Here is a 12,875-nt window from a genome sequence, read left to right as displayed (position 1 = left end):
TACTCTTTTCCCCCGACACCACTCATTCGCAAAATAATTCACTAGATGGAGAGTCTTAACAATGATACTCATTACACCAATGTGGGCGAGACAGCCATGGTACTCACACCCAATGTACATGTCCCTATGCCCACCAATCAAGCTACATCGCATACAAAACCTGCTAACACAGAAAAACAAGCAGGTAACACACACTACACCTCAAGCAACCAGCTTAGCAGCCTGGTTCCTGAGGTCATAGAGTTTGGTCTTCTCCAACTCCCCCAAAGAGCATGGATATTATTAGAGAAGCACGAAACCCCAACACAAGGCATTGCTACTTTAACAAGTGGAAATTATGTGTGTTCTGGTTCAAAAGAAACAGAACTAACCCCATAGATTGTTTAGCTTCTGATGTGGTACTATATCTCATGTACTTGCTAGACTCAGGCCTGGTATATAACTTACGGAAGGTGCATTTGGCAGCCTTAACAGCACACACCACATCACAACAAAAATCGTTGTGGTGGAGAGTACCGGTAGTTAAAACGTTTATGGAAGGCATTAAACGCATAACCCACCAGCGACACACATCCCTCCGGGATGGGATTTAAACATAGTATTCACCTGACTCATGGGATAACCCTTTGAACACATGCACAAGGCCTCTCTTAAAGACATCACATGTAAAGTGGCTTTCCTCATAACGCTCACATCAGAAAAAATGCAACCCGCTAGGGAAGAAGGCCCAAGACACTCTTGCGAGGATAACGAGTGTCATTTCTACAAAAAAAGGTGCGCCAGCAAAGAACTATGCTGCCGAGAACGTTCCGAGGGAAGAGGGAGTGAACAGAGACTTAAAAGGGAGCACAGCATCCTTAATATACAGTAAAAACCCTTGCGGCTGGTTGGTGCGACCCTGTGCATGCTCAGCCTACTCCATAGGGGATGCCAGGCCATTGGCCCCAGCCCAGTCCGTCAACCATCACATGTGGCTCTGCTGGGCTCATCTGCAGAGAACCAATGTCGAAAACACAATTAGTTACATTAGAAAAACATTGCTACTTCATCAGGCCCGAAGATGGACAAAGGGGGAGTTTCTAGGTCACGCTAACCCACACACACATTTCACTCGACCTGGTTGCTTCTTTTTGCTTACAACACTTCCATCCTCACTTTTGAACTATAATTTATCCCTCCCTGTACCTGGCATTACAAATCATGCTTTGTGGAATAAAGCTGGGACGACCATGTTCATAGATCTTTATGGTCAATTGGTTTATGGTCGGTGGGCTGGGGTCGACTAGTATCTTGGAATTCAGGGGTCTTAGGACTGGGGCAGAGGCAGGAGCCATAACTTGTGGCTGGTTGGGTGGGGGTCAGACGCCTTCTTCGGTCTGTTTGTGATAACATGTACACCAAGGTGCTCAGCACTGTCTTGTGGCTTTGCGGAGCACATTCTTTCTTGGAGCAACATATTGGCAACACTTCTAGAACAAAGGCAAATTTTCTTATGAAATTTAGCAGCAACATGAGCCTCTCTCATCAGCGCTTGGGCCTATTCAGATTCCCCCTTCCAGCTTGCAACCTGTGCTTAGCACCCTGAACACTACTTCGTCATGCAGGCCTGATAGTTTGGCCATGACTAGAAAATTGTGTCTTTTTATATGCGTGCCTTATGTCTAAATCACACATAATATTATTATTCTGTGGGGTCCTGTGTGACGCCCCCCCACTCCCCTGGGATATTGTCACGACCCACACTCTGAAGACCCCCTGGCCAACCTATAGGCCAGGGAGAGTCTTGATTCCAGCCCCCACTAAACCCAAGAAATTGCAGCAAAGGCCTTCTTGGGGCCAGTCCTTGCGCCTTTGGCGCCAGGCTCATGTTTGAATATGGACTTGTGCTTGGGAACTACTTTTCATTAATGCCAGTCATGTGGAGGCACCCTCATAACCTGGCTCCTTGAAACCAGTCTTGCAGTGTAGTGTTTTTGGGTGTGGTACCATGGGGACTATTTTACCTGGACTTCTTTCTTGAAGCTATTTAAACCACACCCGAGTAGACTGACACGCTTCACGTTAGTTTGCATTTCTGCAACGTAACGCTCACTGTGTTCAGCTTCAGCCAGGAACCTCGTAAGGACAGCACCTGCAAAGGAAAGAAGAAGACATTGTGAGAAAAAGGCAGCAGCTTACCTGAACTTCATCGCCAGCAGTCCGCAGCTCTTCCGACCATCATCCTGGAACCAGCGCTCCTCCGGATCGAAGGACCTGAAAAAGAGAAGAAACAAGGCATTAGACATTGTACAATTAACGAACTGTGCCGAAAGGCTTACCTCGCCGGCCGCTCCTCAATCAGCATCACGATGGAAATTCCATACTCCGGCCGAATACCGCGACCTGTGGAGAGGAAAAGATAACAGGTTAGCAAAGGCAAGGCATCTTAAGCGCAGTGCATAGCGCCTACTCACTGCATCAAGGCGCTCCAAAAACGCCCATACTTACCGGCGAAACACAGATTCCGCCTTGCCACATATTGGACTTCCGCGTACCTAGGAAGAAAAAGAAATTGTTTAAAAGGCATGCAAGAACAGCAATATTCGCAGCAATAAGACCTACCTGAAAGACTCAAGACAGGCTGGCATCAGTGAAGCAACTCGATCGCCATTGCCCACCAAGCTCAACGCGCCCCTGCCAAGACAGCAGGACGGAGAACCCTCCAACATCTAAAACAAGGTGAGGAGAAGTCCAGAAGGGTCGCAGACCTACAGGGAGGTGGGAGGCTGTTTAATCCGGTTGCCCAGTCCTGAACATAGCTCACCTGTATTCCAGGCAGAACTTTTCCGCTGGTCGCATCTGGGCATCGCAAGGAGGGACATCTGAACCCCAAATGCTGGGTGGCGCCCCCGTAGAACAAGGTGAGCGTAACAGAACACGAAGCCTCCAAAACTAAATCCACCTGGGCGCCATGGAAACCTCAGAATTAGACCAATTTGCCCAACTAATCGGAGAAGTGCGCGCCAAGGTTCATTCTGCCCGTCAGGAGACTAATGCTCTCAGAAGAGATTTAATAGTGACTAAGGAGCGCACTGAAGACATTAGCAGACAATACTTGCAATCACAACGGGCCAGACCCCCCTACCGGGAAACAAACCAACGATGCAGAATCCTACCCTGCCATCCACTTCTTCTACTCCGGTGCTAGTCGTGCTACCAGGAACAGTTCCTTTGGCTCCTCCGGAGCGATTTACGGGTGATCCACGGAAATACGCCACATTCATGAATCAATGCCGCCTTCACTTTCTTTGCAGGCCTGGAGCATTTCCAAACGACCAGGCTCGGGTGGCCTTTGTCTTGTCATACCTGAGTGGTAGCGCAGCAGACCAGTCAGTTCCATTGGTGACACATGATGATCCTCTGCTACATGACTTTGGGGGATTTCAGAGGGAAATGGAGAAACTTTTTGCTCGTCATACCCGAGAACAAGTAGTGGACAATGAACTCCTTTCCCTCCGACAGGGAAATCAGGACCTGTTAACGTAAATTGCTACTTTCAACAGATTGGTCGCTGAAGCGAGGTGGCCTGAAAACAAAAGAACCACGTTGTTTCATCAGGGTTTAGGAGGCGAATTAAAAGATGTTCTAGCTCAAGTAATGGACCCTCCTTGAGACTGTCGGAGTTCATAAATTTGGTTGTACAATTAGACCACCGGCTGCAAGACCGAAAAGCAGATAGCTCCAAAATGGATCCACGGGCGGTGTATGTTCGGTCTAGAGACAATGTAACTCATGCACAAGAAAACCCTGCTGAGCCCATGCAACTTGGAGGATTGTGACCCCCATTAACAAAACAAGAGCGAGGTAAAAGAAGGCAACAACAACTGTGTCTGTATTGTGAAAAATCTGGGCGCTTCTTGAAGGACTGCCCAGTGAAACCCCCTAGAAAGGTCGTTGGGGCCACGGAAAAAGACCTAGAGAAAGATCATCAATCGGAAAACTACCCTGCTCGGCAAACGTAGAGTTCAGTTTGTCGAGTGAGGGAAAGGAGCCACCGACCTCACACTTTGCAATATCAGTGATCTTGATCAATAACCAACAGTCGTCCACAATGCATGCCATAGAAGCTTAAATTGACAGTGGGGCAGTCGGGAATTATATTGATCGAGATCTGGCTGCAGAGATGGGACTTCCCTTATGTTCCATGCCGATTACAGATAAGGTGACTACAGTGGATGGGACTGAAATCGCTTCCGGACCCGTAACCCAATGCACAGCTGAGATAACAATGCTGTGCCAGGACGGGCATAGGGAACTCATTTTGTTCAACCTCATCAAGGCACCTCAATTTCAGTTTATACTAGGGATGCCATGGTTAGTCGCTCATAATCCTTTGATTAACTGGCGAGCCAGGAAATTAACCTTCCCCAGTCACTGCTCTCCAGCCTGTTACTATCAAGAACAGAAGGCTGCTTTCAGTAATTCTACGACTCCCGGAACCATGACATCTATCTTAGGTGTAACCAGTACCTTACCTGAGGAATACCGCGATTTCCAGGATGTATTCCAGAAGGACCAAGCCAATACCCTGCCGCCCCACAGGCCCTACGACTGTCAAATTGACCTTGTTCCTGGTGTCCAAGTCCCCTGTGGGAGGATCTATGCTCTGACTGAACCTGAAAATCTTCACCTGAAGTCCTATCTAGACCAGTACCTCGCAAACGGATTTATCTGTCCATCGAAGTCCCCGGCAGACAGTCCTTTGTTCTTCGTGCTGAAAAAAGAAGGGGATTTAAGGACCTGTATTGATTACCGCGCATTAAACCAGATCACGGTGAAGAACCGTTACCCTTTGCCACTTATTCCGGAAATGCTGGACCAGGTCAAGGATGCTCAAATTTACACCAAATTGGATCTTCGGGGAGCGTATCACCTGGCTTGGGTCAGAAGCGGCGACTAATGGGAAACCGCTTTCCATACTAAATATGGGTTATTCGAAAACCCTTTGGGTTATGCAACGCACCGGCAGCATTCCAATAGTTCATGAATGACGTCCTGAGATAGTTAATTGATGTCTGCGCCCTAGTGTACATAGATGATATCCTGGTGTACTGAACTTCCAAACAAGACCATATCAAGCACGTCCGTTCAGTCCTCGCCAAGCTCCGCAAACATCGTTTATTTGCCAAGCTGGAAAAGTGATTTTTTCATGTAACCGAAGTGGAGTTCCTAGGCTTCATCCTTACTACCGGAGGCATCAGGATGGACCGGCACAAGGTCGACGCCGTTCTGAAATGGCCATCACCGACGTCAATAAAGGGAGTACAAAGTATGTTAGGCTTTGCGAACTTTTATCGACGGTTCATACCAGACTTCTCCCAAATCGTACACCCAATCACCGTGTTGTTACGAAAAAATAACAAGAAATTCACCTGGATCGAAGACGCAGAAAAAGCCTGTCAGGAACTAAAGAAAAGATTCACCTCAGCACCGATCTTACGACATCCACGTCCTGACCTCCCATATATCTTTAGAGACAGATGCTTCCAGTATAGCAATGGGAGCTGTCCTCTCACATAGAGATCCCGAAACTGGCCAGCTACATCCAGTGGCCTTCTGGTCAAAGAAGTTTTCACCTCCAGAAATTAACTACGCCATCACCGACAAAGAACTCTTGGCAATCAAATCTGCCTTCAAAGCCTGGTGACACTACCTTCTGGGAGCCAGACACACCATTAACGTTATTACTTACCACCGAAACCTGCGCAGTATCTTAAAACAGCAAAGGCCCAACCTTCACGCCAGCTGCGATGGGCTCTCTTCTTCGCTGAATACGATTTTGTCATTACTTTTCGACCTGGCGTCAAGAATAGAAAGGCTGATGCACTTTCTCGTACAGGAACTGATGACTTGGTTTTTACAGCCCCAGATCCAGTCCCCATCATACCTGAAGACAAACTTTTAGGCATGGAGCTGAAAAAGGAAATTCAACAAATCATGAATCCGGATGCTCTCCTTGCATGGCAAGCGCAAGGAGAACAATATTCCATCCAAGACCGCTTGCCCCTTTTTAAGGGCCGCCTATACATGCCCACCAAGGACCTACAACAGCAAGTCATTTCAGGTTACCACGATTCCCTAATCGAAGGGCACCCTGGAATCACCAAGACCTTATCCAAGGTTAAACAGAACTTTTGGTGGCCTGCCTGGCGGAGAGATATAATCCAATGCATTCAATCTTGTGGAGTCTGCGCACAAAACAAATCGCAAAAACATAAACCATCTGATCTTTTGAGACCTTTGGACATTCCTCCAGCGCCATGGCACACCCTTTCCCTCAACTTCATCACAGATCTGCCTACCAATCAAGGGTTTAACACCATTCTTGTAGTCGTAGACCTATTCTCGAAGATGGCCCACTTTATTCCATTCAAAGGCCTTCCAGATGCATCCACTCTAGCCAAGGTATTTCTGGACAATATTGTTAAATTACATGGATTCCCATCAGTCCTGATCTCTGATCGAGGTAGTCAGTTCATTTCCAACTTTTGGAGAAAGTGTTGTGCAATGGCGCAAATTTGACGTCTGGTTATCCACTAGCCACCACCCCCAAACGGACGGTCAGACCGAAAGGACCAACCCGACCCTTGAGCAATACTTACGGTGTATGTTGCATCACGAGCTGAGAGACTGGAAGGATTTACTATGGATAGCTGAGTATGCATATAACAACTCCTTACATTCCAGTACTTGGCAAACACCTTTTTATACCTTATATGGTAGACACCCGCGTACCTCAGAATTGGATCTCCCAACCAAATTGGAAATGCCTGTGGTTAAAACCCTTCACACCAGCATCACTCAGGCTTTCAAAAAGGCCAGAGAACATCCGATTCACGCCAAAGCCAAGCAAAAACAATTCGCCAACCAACACAGGACGAAGGCCCCCGATTATCAAGTAGGAGATAAGGTTTGGCTAGCCACCAAGTTTATACCCATCAAAGGAACCCAGACCTTTCAACCCAGGTATTTGGGACCCTACACCATCAAGACGATTATCAGTCCAGCGGCCGTCAAGTTAGATTTACCATCCAATCTACACATCCATCCGGTATTTCATGTGTCCCTTTTAAACCCAATGCAACCTGGTACACAGATTGAAGCAGCTCCGAAACCCATTCTTGTCGACAGAGAACTTGAATTCGAAGTTAAAGGCATACTGGATTCTAAGCACTCAAGGGGGAGACTATACTACCTAATAGATTGGAAAGGTTTTGGACCCCAAGACAGATCCTGGGAACCCTGTGAAAATGTTCACGCACCGCGTCTGATCAAAAGCTACCATCGAAAATTCCCAACTAAGCCTGGGCGGTACAGAAGGAACACCTTGAGAGGGGCCTTGGGGGGGGGGGGGGGGGAGTGCTCTTACGACCCACACTCTGAAGACCCCCTGGCCAACCTATGAGCCAGGGAGAGTCTTGATTCCAGCCCCCACTAAACCCAAGAAATTGCAGCATTGGCCTTCTTGGGGCCAGTCCTGGCGCCTTTGGCGCCAGGCTCATGTTTGAATATGGACTTCTGCTTGGGAACTACTTTTCATTAATGCCAGTCATGTGGAGGCATCCTCATAACCTGGCTCCTTGAAATCAGGCTTGCAGTGTAGTGTTTTTGGGTGTGGTACCATGGGGACTATTTTACCTGGACTTCTTTCTTGAAGCTATTTAAACCACACCCGAATAGACTGACACGCTTCGCGTTAGTTTGCATTACTGCAACGTAACGCTCACCGTGTTCTGCTTCAGCCAGGAACCTCGTAAGGACAGCACCTGCAAAGGAAAGGAGAAGACATTGTGAGAAAAAGGCAGCAGCTTACGTGAACTCCATCGCCAGCGGTCCGCAGCTCTTCTGACCATCATCCTGGAACCAGCGCTCCTCCGGATCGACGGACCTGAAAAAGACAAGAGACAAGCCATTAGACATTGTACAATTAACGAACTGTGCCGAAAGGCTTACCTCGCCGGCCGCTCCTCAATCAGCATCACGACGGAAATTCCATAGTCCGGCCGAATACCGCGACCTGTGGAGAGGAAAAGATAACAGGTTAGCAAAGGCAAGGCATCTTAAGCGCAGTGCATAGCGCCTACTCACCGCATCAAGGCGCTCCAAAAACGCCCATACTTACCGGCGAAACACAGATTCCGCCTTGCCACATATTGGACTTCCGCGTACCTAGGAAGAAGGCATTGTTTAAAAGGCATGCAAGAACAGCAATATTCGCAGCAATAAGACCTACCTGAAAGACTCAAGACAGGCTGGCATCAGTGAAGCAACTCGATCGCCATTGCCCACCAAGCTCAACGCGCCCCTGCCAAGACAGCAGGACGGAGAACCCGCCAACATCTAAAACAAGGGGAGGAGAAGTCCAGAAGGGTTGCATACCTACAGGGAGGTGGGAGGCTGTTTACCCCGGTTGCCCAGTCCTGAACATAGCTTACCTGTATTCCAGGCAGAACTCTTCCGCTGGTCGGATCTGGGCATCGCAAGGAGGGACATCTGAACCCCAACTGCTGGGTGGCACCCCCATGGAACCAGGTGAGCGTAACAGATATTACAGATCTCTCAAGGGGGCTCTCCTCACCCTAAAGCGCCTAGGGTGGTGGGATAATAGGTTTGTTTCCTTCCCAACATCTATTCGGAGAATAAGTGAACTTCACACACTGCCGATCTCTGAACCGTTTGTTAACATACATAATAACATGGTGGTTCTGAGAACACATCTTAGATTCTCCCCGAAATTCATTTCTAAATTCCACATAAACCAGTCAATTGAATTGCCAGCTTTATTCCAAAACCTGCAAAGTAGAAGAGAAACATCTCTTCATACCCTAGATGTGCGAAGAGAAGAAATATACTATCTTGGCAAAACTAAGGGCATACAGAAAACAGAACAATTTGTTGTATCCATTGCATAGGAAGAGAAGGGCAGGCAGTCATCCAGGAAACTATTGCAATGTGGATTGTTCAATGCATACAGATGTGCTACTCTTTAGCTAGCAGAACACTGCCTTCGATACCAAGGGCGTACTCCACAAGAACTACAGGAGCAAACCTTGCTTTCCTAACAAATCTACCACTAGAAGCAATTTGTAAAGCAGCAACTTGGATCTCAATAAACACATTCACAAAACACTACTGCGTAGATACACAATTAAAATCAGATCCACAAGTGGTGCAGGCGATATTATGGCATTTATTCAATAACAGCCATTCAGCTATCCTACCTGCTTCCATAAATATTACTGCTTGCTAATCTATGCAAAGCATGTGAATCTGAACAGATTCACACGCTCCAGAAACCAAATATTACTTACTAGTAATCGTCTTTCTGAAGCTTCTATCTCCTCAGAATCAAATGCATCCACCCAATCCTCCCCACGCGGGAACAGAAGGGTGCATCCACACATAAAAAAAGGGAGACATCACTATACACATGCCAGTAAACGAGCAATCTGTGGTTGCCGACACATAGGGATCATGGGTACACATATATTTAGAGCAGGGATAGTGTTACAGGTACAACCCTTTCGAGGCCCCCTTTTGTAATACTCCACACCAGCCACTAAATGGTGACCTATGCAAAGAATTTGATTCTAAGCAGATACAAGCTTCAGAAAGATGATTACTCATATGTAATATTTTTCTTACCCAGTAACTTTGTTGCATCTCTTCTTTTGAACAATCACCAACACTAGTAGCTTCCCTACTACAGATACATTCTGGGCCGAAGCACTGTGGCATTTGGGCACAAGGCCCCAATCTACTTAGGGACTGGACTGCTGAACTTAGGGAATATCACTTGTGAATTGGTTCCATTTTACATCATCACTTTACTAACCTCTTTTATTGATTTAAGTCATTGAATGCATTTTAAGAACCTTTTGTCACAGTATATATGTTTATTATTGATAGTAGTGCGATATTATCACCTCCTTGTTTAATCTTTTAGTGTGTGTTTAAGGCCTAGAATAAATAGTTTATTTGTATACATTCCTGTCTAAATTGAATTACTGTGTGGACTCTTTGTGGATCCCTGACCCCACTCAAACTCTCATGAGAATAGCCTTAACTGCTCTCCATTGCTTTCTTGATCCGGTTTGGCTAACCTTTCAGAGTTCCCTAGTTCACCATAACTAGGGTGGCCTCCTGAAATCTGTCCACCAGGCCAGATTCTTAAAATCCATAGTAATGTGAATACCGTGATAAAAATGCTGTTTTAAAGGTTTCTATGTGTGTGTTTAGGTTGTAGTGAGCACTAGCTGAAGAATGGTCCAGGGGAATACAGTAGGATGGCCAATGGTGCTGGTACAGCTGTAGTAACAAAAATTGTATGTGCATTGAGACTGATATTAAGTCATGTTGTAGCATTTTCTAGTGATTGTTTTCTTCTATTTCTGTAGGTACACTCAGCCTGTAAGGACCTGTTACCTAGCAAATGTCCTCTGGGTTTATGTAAAGTGTCTGTCATCCCTCCCACTGCTCTCAACAGCATCGATTCAGATGGTAGGTCTCACTTTGTTACATTTCATTGTTCAACCCTGCCTTTTTTGTCTAGTCTACAGGATTCCTTTAATGCAAGTCGTATGTGTCTCTTGCTGGAATATGTCACAAAACCATCCAATATGCGTGTTGCAGTTTCAAACTAGAGTAAGGAGCCTAAAGGCATGCGTGCGAAAGATTCCACCGAAGGAGGGGTTCCAAAGCACACTTATGGATCAATAATCTATCACATTTGAGTAGATGACTTGGTTCCATGTGATTGCATCGCCTGCTTTTACATCGCCAGGCTTTTAAATGTGCACATTCCATCGAATGTGCTCATTGTTTATTTTTTTTATTTTTTTGGGGGGGGGGTCATCCCCCAAACCCCCCACCCACACTTATTTTTTACTATTGCCCACCCGCCGGCAGGTGGAGTGCCAGGACTCTACTCATTATCAGGAATGGCCACCAGAGGGAGTTGCATGCCTAGAATCCTGGGAAGCAAAAGGTAAGCTGCTAATTTTGTGTGTGGTATTTTTCTACACCTCTCTTTAAACAGTGATTCATAACCATATGTTTAAACCGGGACTTTTTTGTTTGGGAGGAAACCGTTTTGAAAAAAAGTCATTTGTATAGATATAGCCAGGCAGCGATTTTTCAGCAAAGGGAAGCCTTTCCTTGGTCACCCTGAAGGCTTCGGCGCGTCTCTCTGGACAGAAGTGTCAAACCCTTTTGCAGTATACATTTAAAAGGGATGCGAAATACGTTTTGCCCTGCAGAATACATGTTTGCATCCGAGGTGAGCAAACCCTCTCAGAGCTCCTTCCTTGTTTGTTCGAAGTGAGTTCTGTTGAGCTGATACATAAGAACCACCAAGAAGATCTGTTTAAGTGCAAAAGTCAAATTGTACATTGAATCTTTGGGACAACAGATGGGGGGACAAAGTCATTTGTTGGCAACCTTTCCCCCGGGGCATCCTGGGATCAAAGTGTGGTTTCCTGGGAAAGTCAAGAGATACATTGATTTCTCATGGCTTTGGCGCTTTCTTGTCCGGAGCCTGCTGGAACCGTGACGGCCTGCTCCCTCCCTCTCGTGCAAATTAGGGGAGAAAGATTGCGCTCTTGAATTTATGAATGTGAGGTGGGGGGGGGTGGCGGCAATTGCTCTGAATTAGGTGGGACAGCGCTCGCCTGGGACCTGGGGGCCAGCCTGTACTTGGCAAGGTGTAATCACAGAACAACTGGAAAATAATCCTTGTTTTACCGCCTTTGTGATTCTTACCCTGCTTACACAGACTTCAATGGTGTCCCGCTCGTTTGCCTTTCATTCCCCCATTCAAGCCTCCCCGGTCGTTTGCCATTAATGCCCCCATTCAAGTTCCCCCCCAGTCCCATTCACTTCAAAAGTATCCCGCTTCTTCCCCTGTAATGCTCTTATAATACGTCACACTGATTTCGTGGGAGTTCCGCTCGTTTGCCATGAATGCCCTCATTCAATTTCTACCACCCACCCGGCCCCCCACCACTGGTCCCTTTCACTTCAATGGAGCACCACTACTTCCCCATTAATGCCTATACAGTTGTATAGATATAGCTAGGCAGCTATTTTCAGCAAAGGGAAGCCTTTCCTTGGTCACCCTGAAGGCTTCGGCACGTCTCTCTGGACAGAAGTGTCAAACCCTTTCGCAGTGTACATTTAAAAGGGATGCGAAATACATTTTGCCCTGCAGAATACATGTTTGCATCCGAGGTGAGCAAACCCTCTCAGTGCTCCGTCCTTGTTTGGACGAAGTGAGTTCCGTTGAGCTGATATATAAGAACCACCAAGGAGTTCTGTTTAAGTGCAAAAGTCAAATTGTACATTGAATCTTTGGGACAACAGATGGGGACAAAGTAATTTGTTGGCAACCTTTCCCCTGGGGTGTCCTGGGTTCAAAGTGTGGTTTCCTGGGAAAGTCAAGAGATACATTGATTTCTCATGGCTTTGGCACTTTCTTGTCCAGAGTCCGCCTGAACCGTGAGGGCCTGCTCCCTCCCTCTCGAGCAAATTAAGGGAGAAAGATGGCGCTCGTGACTTTATGAATGTGAGGTGGGGGCGGCGGCAATTGCTCTGAATTAGGGGGGACAGCGCTCGCCTGTGACCAGGGGGCCAGTCTGGACTTGGCAAGGTGTAATCACAGAACAACTGGAAAATATTCCTAGTTTTTGCCCCATTGTGATTCCTACCCTGCTCTGGTCGGAGTCTGTAAGACTCCAGTCACTCTCCTACCCAATTAATGGTCTCATACACTTCAGTGGAGTTGCAGACCTCCCTATCATTGATCATGTTGACTTCAATGAAGTCTTGCCAACCTCATT

At 46.8% G+C, this 12,875-nt stretch overlaps 1 protein-coding gene across 2 annotated transcripts in view; it reads left to right on the top strand.

Annotated features, from left to right (window-relative positions):
* Nucleotides 1-12,875, top strand: part of DGKD (diacylglycerol kinase delta) — a 1,999,080-nt gene that overhangs the window by 779,511 nt on the left and 1,206,694 nt on the right. For both annotated transcript variants that reach the window (XM_069617880.1, XM_069617879.1), the window contains exon 8: nt 10,437-10,539. In XM_069617880.1, the coding sequence (XP_069473981.1) occupies nt 10,437-10,539 (103 nt within the window). The remainder of the gene's footprint in view (nt 1-10,436; nt 10,540-12,875) is intronic.

This window comes from Ambystoma mexicanum, chromosome 10 (genome assembly GCF_040938575.1).
Source record: "Ambystoma mexicanum isolate Mex_15411 chromosome 10, UKY_AmexF1_1, whole genome shotgun sequence".
Classification (NCBI taxonomy): Eukaryota; Metazoa; Chordata; class Amphibia; order Caudata; family Ambystomatidae; genus Ambystoma; species Ambystoma mexicanum.
Note: the sequence above shows the minus strand (reverse complement) of the source record. Positions and strands in the feature narration are given on the sequence as shown.